This window comes from Ambystoma mexicanum, chromosome 4q, assembly GCF_040938575.1.
Source record: "Ambystoma mexicanum isolate Mex_15411 chromosome 4q, UKY_AmexF1_1, whole genome shotgun sequence".
Taxonomy (NCBI): domain Eukaryota; kingdom Metazoa; phylum Chordata; class Amphibia; order Caudata; family Ambystomatidae; genus Ambystoma; species Ambystoma mexicanum.
The window spans coordinates 983,183,686-983,203,674 of record NC_090928.1 but is presented as its reverse complement, the minus strand read 5'-3'; the positions used below and the strand labels follow the sequence as shown (position 1 = coordinate 983,203,674).

Sequence of the window (19,989 nt, the reverse complement as noted above, 5' to 3'; positions counted from 1 at the left end):
TACTCCCTTCCCTGCCTTCTAGGCAATCCCTATCTCTACGAGGGTCTGGACTCCTCTCACCTGTACCAAAGTGAACTCTCAGGGTCACGCTCCCTGGAGTTCCTTTCTGGGCCAAGATAGAACCCAGATTCCCATCCCTCCTACCAGGGAGTCTGGGGAATTCCCCCCCCTTCCCCTGAATATACAGGAGGTTTTTAGAATGCCCTTTCTAGGCTGATGGTCTGGCTTTTCTCCTTCAGCGAAGCGGACAAGCTGGTCTCTTTGTTATCGTACATTTAGCCAATCTAGCTCCCTGACTTTCTCATCATAAGAGTTTTCTTGGTCTGAAGTAATTACAGTATTATTCCTTACTTGCCAGGACACAATGGTCCGGCCACTTTCCCTTCTGCATGGTAGAGATGAATACTCATCAATATCAGACAGGGACTAGCCTTCTTGATCAGTTGGGCTAGGTCTGGGTAAGTCCAACTGCCTCATGTCATCCTGCCTTCATTGGCGGCATGCAAGAGGTTGGTTCCCATTTGTGTATGAGAGGTTGTAAATGACAGGCATGCGGCCCCTGTTGGGAAGGGCGCATCACCTTAATCAGTCAGCCTTGTCGCATTTCCTGATTCGTCAGGGTTCCTCAGGGCCTGTTTAACATTTTCTAATTCCTTGGTTTATTTATTTGCTGTTGGTAGTCAGAGCTGGCTTTTTAATTCTGACATTAAGGCCTGATTAGTGTGAAGCACCCTGCTCTGAGCTACCAACCAATCTTTTGTTTGCTGCACCTCATGCTTAAGTGATTCATTCTCCCTCTGTGATCCTTGTATGCTGAGTGAATATTCAAGGAACTTTTCCTTCAGGAGACTAACCTCTTTCTCTTGCTCATCTCTACAATTCACTGCCTCTCATAGTTCAGCTTCTATTTGACTCACTCGCTCTACAAGCTCATTCCTTTCTTCCTTCGTTCTGGTCAGTTCCTGAGACCCTGACTGACTCTTTTCTACCTCCATTTCCAACTCATTTATCCCCTGTGATAGGATGCTGTTATCCTGATTCAAGATGTCTTTTTCCTGAAGCAGCTGTGTCCTCTGTCTCAGAGTATATACCTGCTGATGTATCTGATCAAACTCATTTTGGCAATCAACCCCTTTAAAAATTACTTGACTATTTTCAGTTTTTCAAGTGTTTTATTTCTGATTGGAATGTGATAATGTCCTCCAAAAAGACGATGAGCAGCCTGGTCATTTAGCCTGTGTTGCAGTGCGCTCTGACTTTCTACAATACACACTCTTTATGTGCATTTTTCAGTGCCAAAAATTGTGTTTCATTCTCTGCACTCTCTTGCCGCAGGGTTTTTAACTTCGCTTTGAGTTGTGGAAGATCCTGGGCCTGTGACATGTCTCCAGCCTGGTACGTCCTACTAGCCTCACTATTTTGCCAACACTCTTCTATTAACAGCAAATCAAAATATAACTGACCAGTTAGCTGAGCCATTTGCCACAAGCAGTTGTGGTCATATAAAATGCCTCAGGTGCTTTGTGCAATATTCCAGCCACACAATTCCTCAACCCATTCTTCATTAAGAAATAATGTAGCTAGGAGATGCTTCCTGGCTTCACCAATTTGTACAGTAGTCACAATTGGCTTTTTGCACCTTAGTAAAACTTTCTTTATGCAGGGGCAAAATCACCCTGTTCCTGCTTGATTTCCTCATACAAATATATTTGTACACACTCTTACCTTTTCACCTATACACCTCCCTGGAACTCCGGGGTCAAGTCCTCGCAGCACTTTAAACAAAACAAAGATGACTTTCCCTCCACCTTAATGCAATTGCATCAAAAGGAATAGTCTGTCACAATGTCCTTTGCCCCGGGAGGATAGCTCAGCGGCAAAGTGTTTGCCTAGGAGGCAAGACAAACCGAAGCAACACAGGTTCGATCCCTGGGTCCGCACTTAGTGACCTCTGGGTATTTAAGAGTGTTATAAATACGCAACTAAGACAAAAAAACCAATTACACAACTAAAAAAATAAACATTCCTGTAACAGCACCTCGGTGCCCGCGGGCTGTGTGAGCGCTTTAAAAATGTAAATAAATAAATGGGTCAGAACTAGACAGCTAAATCCTGGCCGCGAGCCCCCAATTTGTAAATGTTTATTGAGAAGCCACCCTCAACATGGGGAGTTCCTTCCCTTCCCACTCAAGGGGTTACACAATAAACCATTGGATCCCTCTCCCCTGAGCTAACAAAGAGCCAAGAACCAGGCCGGTGTACAGGAAATATATTGATATTTATTTAAATAAAAGTAATAGAAATTAGCACAAAATTGTCAAACACCACTTTATCCGTAGCACAACACAATCGACTTCTCTCTGAATAAAAACATCACAAAAGTGAGTTGAAAATAACACAATCACAATTCTTCACTTTCTGCAAATTTCACTTCATGAAATAATTACACTGATCAAGAACGAAAGCAATTATGCAGTTATGTGCGTTTTTGATTTTCCTGCAGGCTTAAAAGGCTAGTAGTAGGATTTCTAGATTGGTACAAATACTTATGGCAATTATGATTTCGCCCACACTTTTGGTTTGAAACAAACAGAGTGATTTAGCGGTTTGTTTTTCAGACGCCCCCGTCCCCCCCCACTTGCTTTGGTCTATGTTGGAAAGTCAGACAGAAAAATGTGAATGATTTGGGGAATTTTGGATCAGACCCCCCACGCCACCCCACACTGAAAGGCCTGTGTTGGGGAAGCTGGATAAAATGGTTGGACTGATTCAAGAACAAAGACATCCCTGGAAAGTGAGCTTTGTTAATTTTGAATTTTACAAAAATTCACCCCGTAGAGTTCTGCCAAATGGGGAATTAATTAAATTAACATTTTTAGTTAAATAGGCTAAGGATCTACACAGTTTTGCCACCCCAACCACTATAAAGGGAAAGGATTTAAGGTAAGCAGACTCCCCCTGCCCCCACTTTTTGGTTTCCCAGGGCTCAGTTCTACTTACATAGAAAGCCTCAGTTTAAAGTTAAGGAAAGCCAACTGCATCTCAGGACACTCTGGAAGGATAGGGCAGGGGGTTGTCACTCCACTCACAAAGATGGCCTCCCTCTAGCTCTCCACCATAAGACCCAGTCAGCTTTGAGGCCTTCCTAGAAATAGACAGCTCCAACTACATGCACTCTCAGCAATCTCCTCTGGTGTTTCTTACAGCTGGCAGATGTTAAGTTTCAGCAGCCCTCTCTGGCTGTGTGCCCCCTCCTCCTAGAGCAGTCTCCCTTATATAGCAGCGATGACACCACCAATATGACAACCTTGGGAAGTACCCCGCAATAATTCCCACAACTAGGATTGGTCAGTTACCCTTCTCTCTCATCCCATACCTAGCCTCCATGTCAGGATTGGTTTAGGGGTCTGGAGCAACATATGGCAATTCCCATTTGTAATCGCCATTTGTTCTCCTTTCAAATTTCTGGCAAAAACTAGTATGCATCACAACTTCATAATTTTACTAGCAACTGCCATGATATACATATTCTCTGATTCAGCTAATCATGGGGAATTAGATAAGCCCATCACCAGGTCTGTACCATGTAGCACGGCCCTGTGACACATTTCTGCTGTTTCCATAAATAGCATAACAGTTATGAATATATAAGTTATCACCCATATCTCTCATTTTATTCTCCACCAGCTCACCAACTCTCACAAAAGGGATGAAACTGCAATGCAGTGCGAGGAATGTGGGCTTGATGCAGCGTCATATAGCAGCGCTGCAGAATCGGGATTTGCTCCCTTGAGACGGCTTGCCGACTCCAAAGAAAACACACGAGTGGTTACCGACACCTTGGGTGTGTGACACTGTCCACATCCAGTGTCTTTTCTTTTGGAAAGAACACAGGGATCACGCGCCATTGGTTTCACACATTCGACCCAACCGGCCTGCAATATATTTGGCAGGGTGAAATACCACTTCTCTGCAGATCAAGATACAACAACATTATAACCAAGAAGAAAACATAACCTTTGGCCGGAGCCTGTGTACAACACACGAGGAGACCTACCTGAGGTTCTTTATAATCTGGAAGCGACTCTCTGAAGAAAAAATATACTTGGATTACCATTTGTAATACTTTGTGAAGCAAAAGAAACTAGCTCTTGGAAATGGAATGGAATTTGTCAAATCACATCAATCGGAACTTTGTTTTTAGAAATTCTCTTTGTTTGTAATGTATATGTCCTGATGAGGTGCACCAGACGGAAGCTGTATAGACCGTTCTGGCGGCCCGAAACTCGAGTCGACAACACCATAGAGCCTACTCCTCCCAGAGCTGGCTTTAACTTGGGTTCATTTAGACAAAATATGGGGATTAATATGTGTCCATGAATAATCACCTTGGAATATCCACCCTGTGTTTTATATATTTTTATAAACAAAATAGTGTCAAACAGGCATGTTTTGAATGATCAAAGTGTCAAACCCAATGGATGGGATGTTCTGAGTCACAGAACAAAACTACCAGGATTGCGTTTTTTGCACAAGTATGAGTGGTTGTTTGTATGTATGGGGATGAAAGAGTACGTAAGGAATGATATGTGAGATGTGAGTTTCTTTTTGGTTGATGTGATAAAATGCATATTTTTTTACCATTGGTTTTTTTATAGATGGTTTATTAATATTTTTGATATGCTATTTTGTAACAGTTTTCTACAACTAAAATATGATTAAATAAATTTGAAAGAAATGAGTTCTGACATGCTGTCTTGTGTCCTAAACATACTCTCTTTAAATAGGGTTGTTGTTTTGGAGGGGATTAGGTAACGTTTTCTACGTATGAATTTATAGGAATCAATAATAGGAGGATGTGTAGTTTATCTACGGGTAACTGCAACTTGTTTGTTTGGTGCGAGGAATGTGTTGCTATTTTGTAATTTAAATGCTTCATGTTTGTTCTTTAAAATGGCTTGGTATGGTTTTTACTACTTTGGATGGCAAATCAAATACATATGTGTCAGGGGCATTTCTCATGCATTAATGGAGCTTTTTGCACAAAATCATGCGTGCCTCGGGTCTTAAAAACACCCCGTTTTGTTTGATTTTGTGCTTTTCTCAGGCATGAAGGGTGCCTTTTGCAAGGCGTGCCTAGGTTTGCCACATGCAGGGAATTGATGTTATTACTGTTTGGGGGGGATTAAGGGATTCCGCACCGGGTTGTTTGCATTGGGATTCAGTGCAGGGTTGTTTGTATCGCCACACTTGGATGGAATTCTTAACTTTAGCCTGCATCACATCTAGATAGGATTATGAATGTTGGCATCCGCCACACTTGGATATAATTCTGAACTTAGCCTGCATCGCATCTAGATAGGATTATCAATGTTAGCATGTGCCACACTTAAATGAAACTATGAATGTTACCAAGTGCCTCACTCAGATGGAATAGTGAATGATAGCAAGCATGACACCTAGACATAATTGCAAGGACAGTAATGCCAATTAACCAATCCACTAACTATTTCACCCCTCTGCATACACCTTTCAAACGCTAACCAAACACAACCACGAGCCTACAACACAACAATGCGCACTACCTTCACTTCACTACACTGCAACAACAAAACAAACCACACAGACTTGCACAACAGCACACGATGACTACCGACCGTAAAACACCCCAAGCCCAGCCAATGGACCCACCGGGCTGAGGTAGCCAACAGCACATCACTGCTCTCTTGCACTTTTCCAGCATATTCCCACTAACTCACTCCCACCCTCCCCTTTTTCTTTCAGAGCCGCCAGGGGACCACTCCAGTGGGGATAGTGCGCGGTACAAATATCCTTTAACATGAACATTTGGAACCTGTTCAGATCAGCCAGAAACACATCTTATATAGCATTACATTTCCCTGCGCCGCAGGTGGATGGATGAATTTTATATCTCCAAAATCGCCTGGAAATGACCTAAACATTGGCACATAAATGAAATCAGTACATAAATAAAATAAGTATGGTTTAAGGTTGCTGAGAAAAAGGCCTAAATGATAATAGTCCTTTTAAATTAATTGTGAATTTTCATGTGGGACAAATGCCAAATCTCCTGCCTTTCGGACATTTGTTTTCACTAGGTCAGCGTGTACCCAGAGTTATTTTTGTATCAGTCTCTTTGTGTTGGAAGCTTGCTCCCATTTTCACACATATTTGTCATGCTCCGGCCAAGGGGAACTTCTCCTGCAGTCAATGCCTTCAGAGCCAGCAGGTCTGGAGAACACTGAATTTCTAAACCTTTAGCAGGACACTTTATTGCAGTTGGCAATTAGCTGGGGGATGTCAAATCCAGACTGGCAGAGGGAGATTTCTTTGTAAAGTGTCCCACAACTAGCAAAAGGGTTTGTCTTGGGCTGACATTTTTCCATGAAAACAAAGTGGCTTTTCAAATGTCAATGGTGTTTTGTATGAGAAACATAAGATCAATCGTTTTTTTGTCAACCTACACATCATGTCTTTTCCCTGATATTTTTCTGTGAGCAGTGATACATTTTCACATTTAAACTGTTTTTACTTGCACGCCTGTGCAAGCCATTTTTTGTGTGTCTGTTTAAAACCCAAGCAAATACACTGAATGCACGCAGAGTGTGCCAGTGTGTTTGGTCCTTGGCGTGAGGCGGGAGCGGCCAAGGCAGGCAAACCAATGACTCCATATGCCTTGAGTAATGTGAGAGCCATAATTGCTGTTGAACCAAATACCGCTCAAGTGATTCTTATTAAGTGGCTGGGAAAATAAAAGATGCAAGTGTTTCCAACCTCTCAGCTCTACCTTTGTGATATCTCGATATTACATTGGAGGGATTGACTTGTACCGAGCGCACTGCGATTTTGCAGAGTTCGCTTTCTAGGGACTGTGGTTGGCAGTAGTGTGGTCGGAACAAATTCCCTGTACCAAAGAAAAGAGTTGAGACTCTTAAAAACTAAAGACCATACCACAGAGTGTATTAAACACAGCTTATGCCTCAATCTAAAATCATGAAGTGCAAATATGGCCTACAGAGCGGCTATGTGCATCTTCCCAAAAGATCAAGAAGCACTGAAGCAAAAGTGAAAAAAATAGGAAAAAGAGCAGACTAGAGCAGGCCTTGGATACACAACCCCCAATCACAACCTTTTAAAATACACTACAAAAGCCTTCACAAGTGGATAGCGCATTGGCGGAAGTCAGCTCTTTAGCTCCTCAAACTGACTGTCACCCATCATTGACAATAACCACTCACTAGTAAATGTGTGTCTGGGTTATCGGAGAGACTCACTGTCACGACCCTCGCCCAAAACCACCTCTGGCAAACCCATTGGCCAGGTGGAGTCAGGACTCGGACCTCAAGAGCCTGACATCCTCTTCAAAAGCCCTCATGGGGCCAGTCCTGGCGCCCATGGCGCTAGGCTCATACACCATGAAAAACAATCTGCTTGGGAACTACTTTATTGTATTGTCAGCCAACATGGAGGCATCCACATAGCTTGGTTCCTAAGAACCAAGCTATGCGGTCTAGTGGGGCTATTTAAACCACACCCGAGCAAGACAACACTCTTCGCGTTACTTTGCAGCTTGCAACGTGACGCTCACCGTGTCCAGCTATTCCCTCGAACCTTGGAGAAGCAGAACCTGCAAGAAGACAAAAGGAACATCATTAGCAGCAGCATCTTACCTGCAGTCTTCATCTTTAAACACTTGCAGCTACTGAGAACAGCTTCCTCGAATCTGCACGCCTCCTGGACAGAACGACCTGAAAGAGGAAGATAGAGGCAACATTAAAGAAAGCAGTAGAGACATTTACAAATTACGAACTGCTCAAAAGGCTTACCTGGCTGGTCACCTCTCGGCTGGCACCACTCCGGACATTCCACTCGCGCTGAAGAACACTGCGACCTACAAGGAAGGAACACACAGGTTAGCAAAGGTAAGACTTTGCAGCGCTGCGCAAAGCGCTTGCTTACCGCATCATAGCGCTCTTAATGCACCATCATTTACCAGCGGGGCTCAACCAAGCCAGTTCGCCGTGCTGAAGCTCTACATACCTAAGGGAGAAAAAAAAGACATTTTAAACAAAGAAAGGCATGCAGGATAGCAACAAAACTAAAGAACAGCAATAAGACCTACCTGAACAATATGAAACGGGCCGGCGTCAGTGAAGTAACTGGACCGCACTTGCCCATGAAAGACAACGCGCCCCTGCAAAGAAGGCAGGACGGAGAGCACGCCTAATTCTACCTCAAGGTGAGGAGAGGGCACCAGAGGGACTGAAATCATACGGGGGTGGAGGGAGGATACTTACCTCAGTCGGTCAGTCCTGAACACAGTCCTCCTGTATTTTCAGGCAGAACCTTCCCTGCAGACCACATCAGGGCAAAGCTGAGAAGCATACCAGCGAGTAACCCGGCTAGGTGGCGTCGCTGTGGATACCAGGTGAGCGTAACACTCACTGGGCGTCAGAGAACAATCTGAAATTCCCATAGGCGGCCCGGCCAATTTAATTGGTACAAACCTTAGGCCTCTCCGGACCTGACAAGGTATGCTTCGTCATCTGACAGCTCGGAAATTGCAACCAGCGATAGCGACTCCGGAAGCAAGATCGAATGTTCTGAAGATCAAAGCATTTATAGCGATGAAGATAACTCCGTACTTGCATCCAGATTCAAAGCAATTACTTCATGCATGGAAGCTCTGATGATATTATGTACTCGCACATGAGCAAATTGTTGTTAAACAAATTATAAAGGTAGCAGATGCAATCTTGGACAACTCTGCCCAACTGCAAATGGGTCTCCCTCTCAATTCTGGTCGGGAAAATAATAGCTTACAAACCAAAATTGAAGTCAGTCTAACCCTAAGACATCATAGCGAGAAATCTCCCATTCAGCTTGATACACAGAACACTGATTGTATTGACGTCCATGCACCAGAAGATGCTGAATGGGATTATGAGGAGGTTATACTCCAAGCCACTCCCATCACTACAAAAAAATAAAATAAACTTCACCTTTGGTACAGCTCCCAAGGAGGCAAAAAGGAAAAACAAATTGCAGAAAAAGAAGGGAAAAGTTAACAGCTGGGCTATGGAAGATGGACATGAGACATCAACATCTATTACACTCTGCAAATCCTTAAAACAAAGCATAGCACCAAAGACTATTGTCACACACATATTAAGCGATGGTACCACTAGACAAGTCCATCTGCCTGGCACATTGCAAGGGCCGCTGGATCGCTGGCACGAGCGGTCAGAATCATATGGTAATGAAGTACGCCATCCGGCCAAACCTGGCCATCTACTGTGTAGCAAAATAACAGCGGTGGACAAGAAAGCAACAAACACTAATGTTGAATCAGTAGAGACTATTACCATGGGGGCCATCTGCAATACGGGATCTCAGACACTGGTAGTGAACCATATGAAGAGTAACAGCGTGGCATAAGGTACCTCCACCTTGAAGCCCAGAAAGGCCCTCTTTACGGATGAAGATACAAGCCGACTAGGGAAATGGGACAAAGTGGAGGAAATGCGGCTGATGGATTGCAGCCCTTTTCTAAGTAACAAGATACTTCTGGAGATTTATTCCCAGATTAATCAACTTAATATGATAGATTCGACAGACATTGTCCACATCGATCTTCCAAAATATGATAGCTATGCAAAGTGCGCCATCATTGAATTTCATTCTACTCTGATGGTGGCGTTATTGCTGCAAAGAGCTCTCGACGTGGAACCTTTTGGTTTCAGATTGACGGTATGCAGGAAGAAGCCGCCAGCATGACATCCAAACTAAGGAATGCAAAGATTCAAGCAAGTACTGCCCATCTCATCCTACTGTGCAGAGAACCATGGATCGGAACGCAAATCTCTACATGAATCTACAGTTAATCCAGTGGCTCGCTGCGCCAGGGAAAATAGGTGTATGAAATGGTTTGCGGAAGCTGTACTGTCGAACACTGTTTGATAAAAGGATACGTTGTTTGCCTTAGTCTGGACATCGTGGGACACCAGAGGGGCATGGTTAATTTATAGGGAATCAAGAGGGATTTAATTCCCTTAACATATCAGATATTTTCCTGTTACAGGAAACTTGGCTTACTGACGACTTCAGTATAGATGGATATACCAGATCATGTAGTTCAGCCACAAACCCTCCTAGAGGTCGCTCTAGTGGGGGTTTGGCCATTGATACTTGAGTAAATGCCCAGTCAGAAATGATCCATCCTGAGCTTGCCTCTCCCTATCTTATGATGCTTCATTGCTCAGCTTGAAACCAGGGAAAGAATGTTGCTGATCAATGTCTGTGATCCACCAGATGGAAAGATCACTTGTAAAACTCATCAAAAAGTCTTGGCTTAAATGGTTTGGTCTAACTTGGCGACATCTTATAGCAATGAAAGAAATTCAAGTAGCTTCATTCAGTACATTGAGTCGCGTCTCACCAGGTGCAAGGTTTAGCCAAGTAAAAGACCCCTTGAGAATCAATGTGAGGTGTGAATAACCCGGAAAGAGACTGCGCCAGATATTTGCAAATAACGTTTAATACTCAAAAATGCCCTTAAAAAGATGACACGTGTTTCGGTCCTCCAAGGACCTTTTTCAAATCAGGGCTAATGGTCTTGAAGTAGTCTAATGCTCCTGTCACACAATATGAAATTAAACTTCCATATAATGAACGGGTTAGATCCCTGCAGCAGGGAGTTATATGGAAGTTTTCACTTTGTGTGACAGGGGCATTAGACGACTTCAAGACCATTAGCCCTGATTTGAAAAAGGTCCTTGGAGGACCGAAACACGTGTCATCTTTTTAAGGGCATTTTTGAGTATTAAACGTTATTTGCAAATATCTGGCGCAGTCTCTTTCCGGGTTATTCACACCTCACTTGTAAAACACTATTCACAATTTCAAGCGCGTCAATTAAGTGGTATAATAGATATCTGACCAACAACGTCCTGATTATGGCGCTTTAAACATACACGATTTGCACACCAATTTATGTCCAGAGATTGATATGGAAGCTAAACAATCTTTTGAACTATGTGCAAGGGGGTGTTATTGATCGTGGCTGGCTAAATTTTATAAAAGAAACCAATCTGACGTGTTTGAATGTGGCAAACCATGCCGTCTCGGAATACTGCTTTACTTGGACAAATGGTCATGCTAAATCTTATCTAGATTACGTGATTGTGAGCTGAAAATTGGCTACTGATTGTGGGTCTATGAGCATAACACATAATGGCCTCAGTGATCATGCTATTCTTTCTTGGACTACCACAATGCCTTATAGGCAACACAACCTTATATATTCCAAAAGGTGCCCAAATTTAATATCACAAAAACAAAACAAAAAACTCAAATCATGTGGTCTCCAAGAAAGACTGTAGAGGTCAGTAATATGATTGTGAATAACATAACAAAGGTTACCTTGAACCTTGTCTTGCCTCACATGAATGGAATACAGGATTAATCATGCTATCTTTGATTCAGCCATCATGCATAGGAAAAAGCTCCTTTGGGAAGATAGGGCCAAACTCGGGAAATTTGAGCAGCTAACAGAGGAGAAAAGGCTAAGTTTACCCAATGAACCACACGTTATAAAAACTGGCTGCCCCAGCATAGGCACTCCCTGAACATTGCAAATTCGTTTATTTTGTTCAAAACACTCAAGACCAACAAGAGCAAAACATGTTGGTCTCTGTTTAGGGAGCACCAAGCAGGCTTGAGCTCTTTGGCACTCACTGCGGTTTCTGAGCAACAATGAGTTGACCATGTCACACAATTGTATGCGATTCCTGTTTGGGAAAAAGGACCCAACTAAGGGTAGGTATACACAGGAAAGTAACCTTTTTGGCCCGGATGTGGAAGTGGAAGTTATGGTGGCATTAATTGGTAGATTGAAACTGTCCAGTGCCCCTGGCCCAGACAGTATAGCAAATATTGCCCTGAAAAAAAAACTTGAATTTTGGGCAGCTGTACTGCTAAATCTTTTTAGGCATATTGGGTATACGGGACAGCTGCCAGATAGCTGGAAGAGATCCATATTAGTTCCAGTGCACAAAAAGGGACCCAGGAATGATCCACTTAACTACCGATTACTGGCCATGATGGACTCAAGCCAAAAATGTTTTTCTACTGTTTAGCTTAAAAGACGGAAGGCCTAATTCACAGAAGGTTTTGCAATGGGGGTTTGCCATTATGAAACGCTTCTGTGAACTAGGCCCACAGTGTGTGGGCGCAAGAGCAGGGTCTGCTAAAAATGTATCAAACAGGCTTTCACAAGGCACATAGCACAATGGATAACATATGTGCTATACAGAGCCTAATGGCTGAAGCATAGTGAAGATCCTGCGCCAATCTCTACTGCTGCCTGGTGAACTACAGCAAAGCTTCTGTTCTGGTATCGTGTGAACAGCTGTGGTCCAAGCTTAAGCAATGCGGTCTAGATCTACATCTATTATATTTAAACGTTGCCTGTATTCAGACACATCTGTATGTGTTATGCTAAATCACTAGGGGGAGCCGAGTATGCCTACTGATTCAAACACAGGGTTAAAGCAGGGGTGTGCCATAGCCCCTCTGCTCTTTAATCTATATATATCGGACATGGCCCTCTCGCTTGAACAAGTCAGGAATTTTCCAGCTAAAATCAATGGCACAGATATTTTATGGCTAGGCTACGCCCAGGACACAGTGCTAGTTGATCAGACCCCACTGGGTCTTCACCGGACTAATGATGCCCTGGCTGTCTTTGCCCACAAGGACGGTATGAAGATACACACAAAAAAGACCAAAATTATGTGTTTGGGGGACTCGTTGCCAACTAGAACGTCTTTCTTGGAAACTGGGCAAGGACACCCTTGACGTTGTGAAAAGTTTTATTTGTCTTGGTTTCCCCCTAAGGCTCAATCCGGTAACTTGATTCTATGGGGACATCATATTCAGTAAGGTATGAAGAAAATGGCTTACTGTCAAATGGTATGCTAGTAGTGCCGGGGGAACTAACTTGGAAGGACTGATGATCATTTATAAAAATGAGCATCAACCCTACCTTGTTGTATGGCCTCCAAGCACTTTCTTATAGGCATATCCCCTGGCTGACAATGCTCTAAGGGAAAAATCCTGCGGGCTGCAATGAATCTGTCCAGCTCAGTCCCTGTTGAGGCACTCCGTATGGAGTTTGGCACCTGCTCTCTTGCCAATCTCTGGCTAGTGCAGCATGCTCTTTTGTATCTGAAGCTGCGCTCTATGCAGAACAATGATAATGGCTTACTGCAGGTCTTCGGCATGCAATATCAGTATAGAAAGGAAAACAGCTTTATGCTAGATTTAGAGCAACCTGCTACGTTATTGCTATCTGATCTGGGCATAACTCTGACTCAGGCATTTGACATACCAAATATTGAGCAGATACTCCACAAGAAATCCAGAGAAATCCAGAGAAAGCAACGGAATACAGAATATAGATAAACTTGCCACAAAGAAAAGATATAAGGAATATTCAACACAGAGCTTTTTGTTAAATGCTTTGCCCACATACCTCACTAAGTTCTGCAATCAATCAAAGAAGAGATTCAGATTATATCTACGTCTCAATATTCTGCCTACCTGCGAGTATTGTGGAGCATGGAGAGGTATATCACAGGATCTGCGACTGTGCCGGCTCTGTCAGTTAGAGGTTGAAACTACTTGTCATATCTTAACTAGAGGCAGCAAGTTAAAACGATCTTATCTCAAGAGCTATGCGAAGCTAGTCACTACTATAGAAAGGATGGAGTCTGACCATTTTTGGAGCTGTATTTACGGAGCAGTGTCCATTGTCATTACTGCTGCGGTTTATTTTATATGGAGGAGGGTGTTCATTATTTTAAGAAAGTAATCATTTTAGATATTGAATCCAATGTACTTCTTATAGCAGTGTATATTATAAATATGGAACTCTGTTGAGCATGGTTGAAAAGTAGGATTCATAAATATCAATTATGTCGATATATGATGATGTTTGTATGTGTTATTGTATATATGGGTTTAAGGTTTTGATAAACCAAATGCACAAACAATAAATAACTTTAACCAAAAAAAAAGGAATCTATGGTTCTACTTTTCTTTACTAAACGTCACAAAGAGGCATGAACAAGCTACCCAGATACTGGAATCTTCAGTAGTTCTCAACACAAGTTTATACACACACAGACAAAGACACAAACACACAAAGGGTGCAAAGGAAATGTCAAGCTCTCTTTGCAAGAGAGAACTAAACTAGACCATAAATGCTACCCTCTTACCCACAGTCTTGCAGCACAGGCTCCATCTAACGACAGACTGCCGGCCCAAACACCTACATAGCTAGAATAACAAGAAAGTATTTGGGACACATCTCGGGGTCCTGCAGTTTTACCCAACAAAAGGAGGGAGATCTCTCTAACATCAGAACAATGTAATAAAATGGATGAAAACAATCCAGTGTATTCCCTGATCTAAAAGGAGTAGTAGGCCAGAGTCCAAAAGACCAAGCCGTAGTCTAGAAAGCAAGGTTCCCAAAATCCAACAAAGAAACTTGCAGACCTCAGGGGCTTTAGGGTCCTGGTTCTTCTATCATGTTAGATAGGGTCTGATCCTTCATAGTTCCTGCTGCTGCCCGAGGCATCTCATGTGCTTGGCTGTCTCACCTCAGGCAATTTGATAGTCAACCTCCACCTGGTTTAGTCTGGATAGGGTTTTCTCCCACCTGCCATCGTAGTAGCCCGAGATTGTTTGGGTATTGTCCTCCTACTCAGTTTTCTACTATTGTAATGGGCTTGCACAAGTGTAATGGCTACTGCCTGACCCAGTGAGCTCCCTGGCAAGTTCCTGGAAAATGTAAATGCATTATTTAAAGCATCGCTATGGGTGTTTTTTTGAGGTCTAAAATCAAGGACTAGTCAAGGCCATCAGATGACCGGGTTAGTCTTAACCAGTACCTCTGATAGTCTTGCTTACAAATGTCACCTTAAGACTTAAAAGGCATTTCAGAGTTTATTCCATTCATAGAGAGATGTGTAAAACAGGCTCATAGCACAAAGTGAAACCATGCAATTGCTTAGTAAAACAGACTGGAGTTTACGGAAAAGCCCCAGCTCGAAACCAACAGCAGAAGAAAAGTCTGATACAAAGGCAGAGGTTCACAGCTGCATTTCCTCATTCAGGTCTTTTAGGGGTGCTTTAAGATGATCAGAGTGGGACGACTTCGATGGGTATTTGATTTAGTTGTCTTGTCATCAAATCAGCAAAACAAGTGAATCTTGCACGCTTTCAAATATTCATATTTCACTTAACTAAATGGCAATGCTCCAAATGGACAAAACCGGCATTCAACATTCAAGCCACTATGTGGGTGGGGCCAACTTCTAGATGGTAATGTCTTCTGAGTGCAGTGCCTAGAAGTAACAACTCTGGTTGTGCTTCCATTAGGCTTCCCAGAGACATCCCCGGAATGAGAGTAAACTTTGTTTATTCCCTCAATTGGATAGACTGAGTAACCAAAGCTACCAAGTACTTTTCTTAGGCTTCCAGCAGAAGGTTAATACCTCATTCCAACTACAAAGAAAAAGATTCTGCTGGTGTAAAGACTGGTGGCAAAAACTACAAGCCAATCCTGCTCTGCAAACAGTTTTCGCTCAGTAGGGACTCAGACAGTCAAGCAAGCAAGCTTGTACCTTAGCTACATGAATTGTGACTCACAGCTCAGTAGCATAACATGAAATCCCTAGATCCGTTTGTTGGGACTTGATATTTCAGTTTACACTTTTCTAAACACAAAATTCAGTCCTTGTACACAGTAAAAGCAGACGTGTAGTTTATCAAAAGTAACTGACTTACAAGTTTTGGTTTCAAATATAAACCATGTTGAACTACAGCAAATCGCGATGCCTGGGCCTGAGACGCCTGAGAGTAAATGTCAATGGAAAGCAAAGCATGGCAAAATGCACGTTAAAATCAGAGATGTGCAAATGAAATAAGCTAAAGAAAGCATTGATGTTGAATAATGAGAATACCAGGTTTTCAGTGACGGCGCATTACCTGGATATATATCTCCGAGCTATATCTCTAAATAAGAAAAGGTTTACTGCACCTGAAAAAAATCTTCAAATTGTTTGCTGTTATAGAGTGCAGGGATGTTGACAGAATATTGCAGCAAATCCTCAGCACACTGTCTTCTCTCTTCAATCACACTCTCATCGAACCGTCCTGAAACAAAAATGTCAACATTTGAGCATGAACACACCATTCAAGTGAGTTTTGGCACTCTTACCAATGCCAAGCACCTTATGAAGTAAAAGAGCATATCACAACAAAACTGAGCAATTCAGGTATGATCCACAGAGCCAGAATCATCTTCACACAAACAAAATGGTATAATGGGAATCTGGATCAGTCAACGTAGCACCAGTGCTGTCCCAGGAAATTGCATATAGCCAAACAATTAAAACCCTCTCTGTGACTTTTGCAGCAACAATTAATAATAATAATAATAATAATAATAATAATAATAATAATAATAATAATAATAATTGTATTTTTATATAGCGCTACGAACTCTCAGGCATCTGAGCGCTACTCAATTGGTTTACAAAGATGGACGACGGGACATTCTTCCTACACTAAATCAATTGAGGGGCGGAGTGGGATGCTCTCAGTCGCACAGTACTTCGTTCACTAACCCTCCATCATCTAGGTGCCAGATTCTTCCCAGATCCAGGAGGATATGCTCTGCCGTAGGCACACTTTAGGCTTCTAACAAAGTTTGGGAGAGGGCAAAACAAGTCGGCCACAATTATTTCTCTTCTCTGAAATCCCTCTTGTAAAACATCTTGGCAATTACTCAGCATAAGCAGTCTCAGAATGCAGACCTTGTCTTTTAGAAGGGGCATTGAGATAATTGCGCAATTGATGGTTGAAAACAAATTGGCTGTCTATACAGCTAGAAAGTTTCACTTGCTACAAAATGAACCAAAGTCCACAAAAGCCATGTTTTAATTCTTAACTCCGGCAGCATTGAATTTCCTTTCTATGTTACAATATAAATGGTCTAGAAAAAACATCATGCATATCTCAATCATCAAGAAACTGTTCTAGCTAAACTCAAAGGAAGACTGTCCCCCCTGAGCCAGAAATGTTGAGGTTTCATTGACCTTTGGACTACAATTATCCTGAATCAAGATAGGGTCATACCATTAACAAATGACTAATTTGAAGGCAGACCTTAAGTAATAACACCCGCACAGACAGGCTTTACCAGGAAATAGCCCAGAGTCCACGTTAATGACCCAAGCAAAGCTTTTAGTCCCTTATCTATTTTCAGAGGTGGCCATGGTAGGCAGAGAGTCAAATGGGACATGTCTGGCAACAGATAACTCGAGGATAAAATGGAGCCTTGGGGAAGTAAGGTGGAGGACGGGTAGCCGAGGTGAGGGCAAAATGGAACAGTGTGGGTCCCTAAAATTAAGGAGCTTGAGAAAATGACAGGTCGTGGCAGGCGATGAGAGTAGGCCATCAGGGGGCTTGGAGTTCGAACCCCCATACCATGAAGTGAATTCCGCATTCCAATGTAGTGCCAAGGCGCTAAAATGGGTAATGCTATACTTACAATTCCAACATAAAAGTCTAGGGAATTGCTCATTCGAAAAAGCGGTACATCTGACCAAGCATTGATTTGCATTATTGCTGTGCACTGTGGCACACATCACAGTGATACAAGCAGCATTCGGATTATCACTTGCATGGGGCATGTCCCCTTCAAATAAATGTCTTATCCATCACTACTGAACATCTTTTCATTTCTATATTTCTAACGTCTGCGCAGTAGCACCTGGAGCATTCCAAATCCAAGTGCCAGATGGGATTACAATAACTGATTTCAGGCCCAAATAACTGGGCAGACTCAAAGAATATGTCAAAATACTACTTCATTATCAGTTCAATAAAGTAGGGAAACCTAGCGAACAAACAGATTGCATCTCACACACTCTTCAATGCATTTCGATTACACATAGGCTTTATACCTCAATGTAGTCAGCTATGATGTCATCTGACGTGGCAAACAGTAAAAACCTTCTGGGCAGAGGGATTGGTTAAGGGAACATATATACCAATAGTTAATGTAGGTGTTAGTAACGTCATTGGCTGCCCCTTTTCTAGTAGGCATGCCTTAAACCACCTCTAACTACATATAATACAGATAATAGCAGAATAACAGCAGCAGATTGGCTTCTGCAACAACATACAGTCCACCATTGCATAGGCCCTCATAATTGGTTGGCATTCTTTTCCAACCTTGGACATTCGGCTCATTAGCAACACCTAAGCAAAATTAAACCCAGGTGCGGGGAACAACGTCAGACAACTGCCCACTTGGCTAATTAGCTTACCATCTCTCATCAGTTTGGCCCTAAGCCAAGGCAGCTTCTTTGTAGTGGACCTTGCTGGCTGTTGTCTTCTCAGGAACTTTAAAGGGAGTGAAGGTACTTCGCCATCTTCGTCTGGAGCTTTATGAATAGGCCTTGTTTTCTGGTCTTGCACCACTTGTGAGGAGACCATGACCATGATTTTGGCCACCATGATCTTCTATTTATGGAATTTAATTCAATTAAACTAGGTGCTATTACTCTCCTTAGCCTCTGGAGACTTGGTTGCTTTATCTTGCATATGCTTTCCATATCTTTAATTGTACAATACTTGCCACTTGCAAATGTTCACTCCTTTGCTTAATATAAGAGAAATATGTCCTGCGTACATGGCTCATCCTCTTCCGACTCCCTTTTGTTCCCTGCAGTTGGCTCTTGCTGTGGCATCCTTGAAGTCAAACAAATATTCTTTGTTCTTGCACACATTTGTTTTCCAGTGCCTGTCAGCTCTGCAACCTTGGTCTCTCTCCTTCAGGCTTCTCGCTTACTATAACACAGAGGGGACGTCCACTTTCTCATCATGGCTGCTTTACCCATGTTCTATTTTCTTTGTTTAAGCAAGCTTCTATGTGTTTTATCTACCTTGCGTTCCTGCTAATATACATCTACTGCATCTCTTCTCACTTGTCTTCTCAGTGTATATGATTTCTTCGTATTTGCATATATGTTCACTTTATCACTCCAATCACATCTTCAGTCTTTAAGTATTCGCATATCATTTCAGTGCACCATTGTATGTTCCCTTTATGACGTCACTTTACAACTGTCAGAGTTTGCTTATAGTTCTTCTATGTTCAGTGGTGTCTGCAGACTTCCTTCTACACTTTAGTTTGACGGTACTTTTCATATGGTTGTCTAAGTGCATAACAACTCTGATATCTTCGATGTGGTATTGGGTTGATACCTGGTGTCGTGCACAGTGTCTTCTTCTTGCAGTTATTCCAATATGACGGAGGTGAGGGGGTGGGCTCTTTACATGACGTGTACATCTGCCTCTTTATACTCCTTTCACATTCATGTAGCAGTCTTAGTCCACTTTCCCAAAAATCTATTATATCCAAGCAGAGCAAGTAGCTGACATCTAGAGATAGCCCTGGAGTATTACATTTTTAGTTTTCAAAACTCGAAAAGGGACGACGACAGGGTGTGCCAGTAATAATATCCCTAGTGTGACGTCTACTGTACCCATGGTCCTTCACACGTCGAGGGCCCTCAGATTGTTTTGTTTCTGACATGAGGTTGCAAGAAGTGTAGTTTGAGTACAAATGTAATAAAGCAGATGATAACAGATAAAGTCAGAGAACATCTAATCTAAGCAGATACAAGCATCAGAAATACGATTACGGTGAATAATGTATCCCTTGTGAGGCTTGTGGAATCTACTTAGATCACATGCTATGCATAGATTAGCAAGCAGTATCTGGAGAAGGCGGTGGGTTGTGAGAAGGTACATCGGCAAATAGATGTTTTAGCCCTGCTTGTTCAACCTGTGAATCTGCTTTAGAAAGTGTGTCAATGCAGTAGTATTGAG

At 42.5% G+C, this 19,989-nt stretch overlaps 1 protein-coding gene across 5 annotated transcripts in view; it reads right to left on the bottom strand.

Moving 5' to 3' along the window:
• Nucleotides 1-19,989, bottom strand: part of RPS6KC1 (ribosomal protein S6 kinase C1) — a 1,976,431-nt gene that overhangs the window by 1,632,063 nt on the left and 324,379 nt on the right. For all 5 annotated transcript variants that reach the window (XR_011268209.1, XM_069608548.1, XM_069608550.1 and 2 more), the window contains one exon: nt 16,127-16,242. Coding sequence is in view for 4 of the 5 variants with exons in the window: in XM_069608548.1 (XP_069464649.1) it covers nt 16,127-16,242 (116 nt within the window). In the remaining variant the exon portion in view is untranslated. The remainder of the gene's footprint in view (nt 1-16,126; nt 16,243-19,989) is intronic.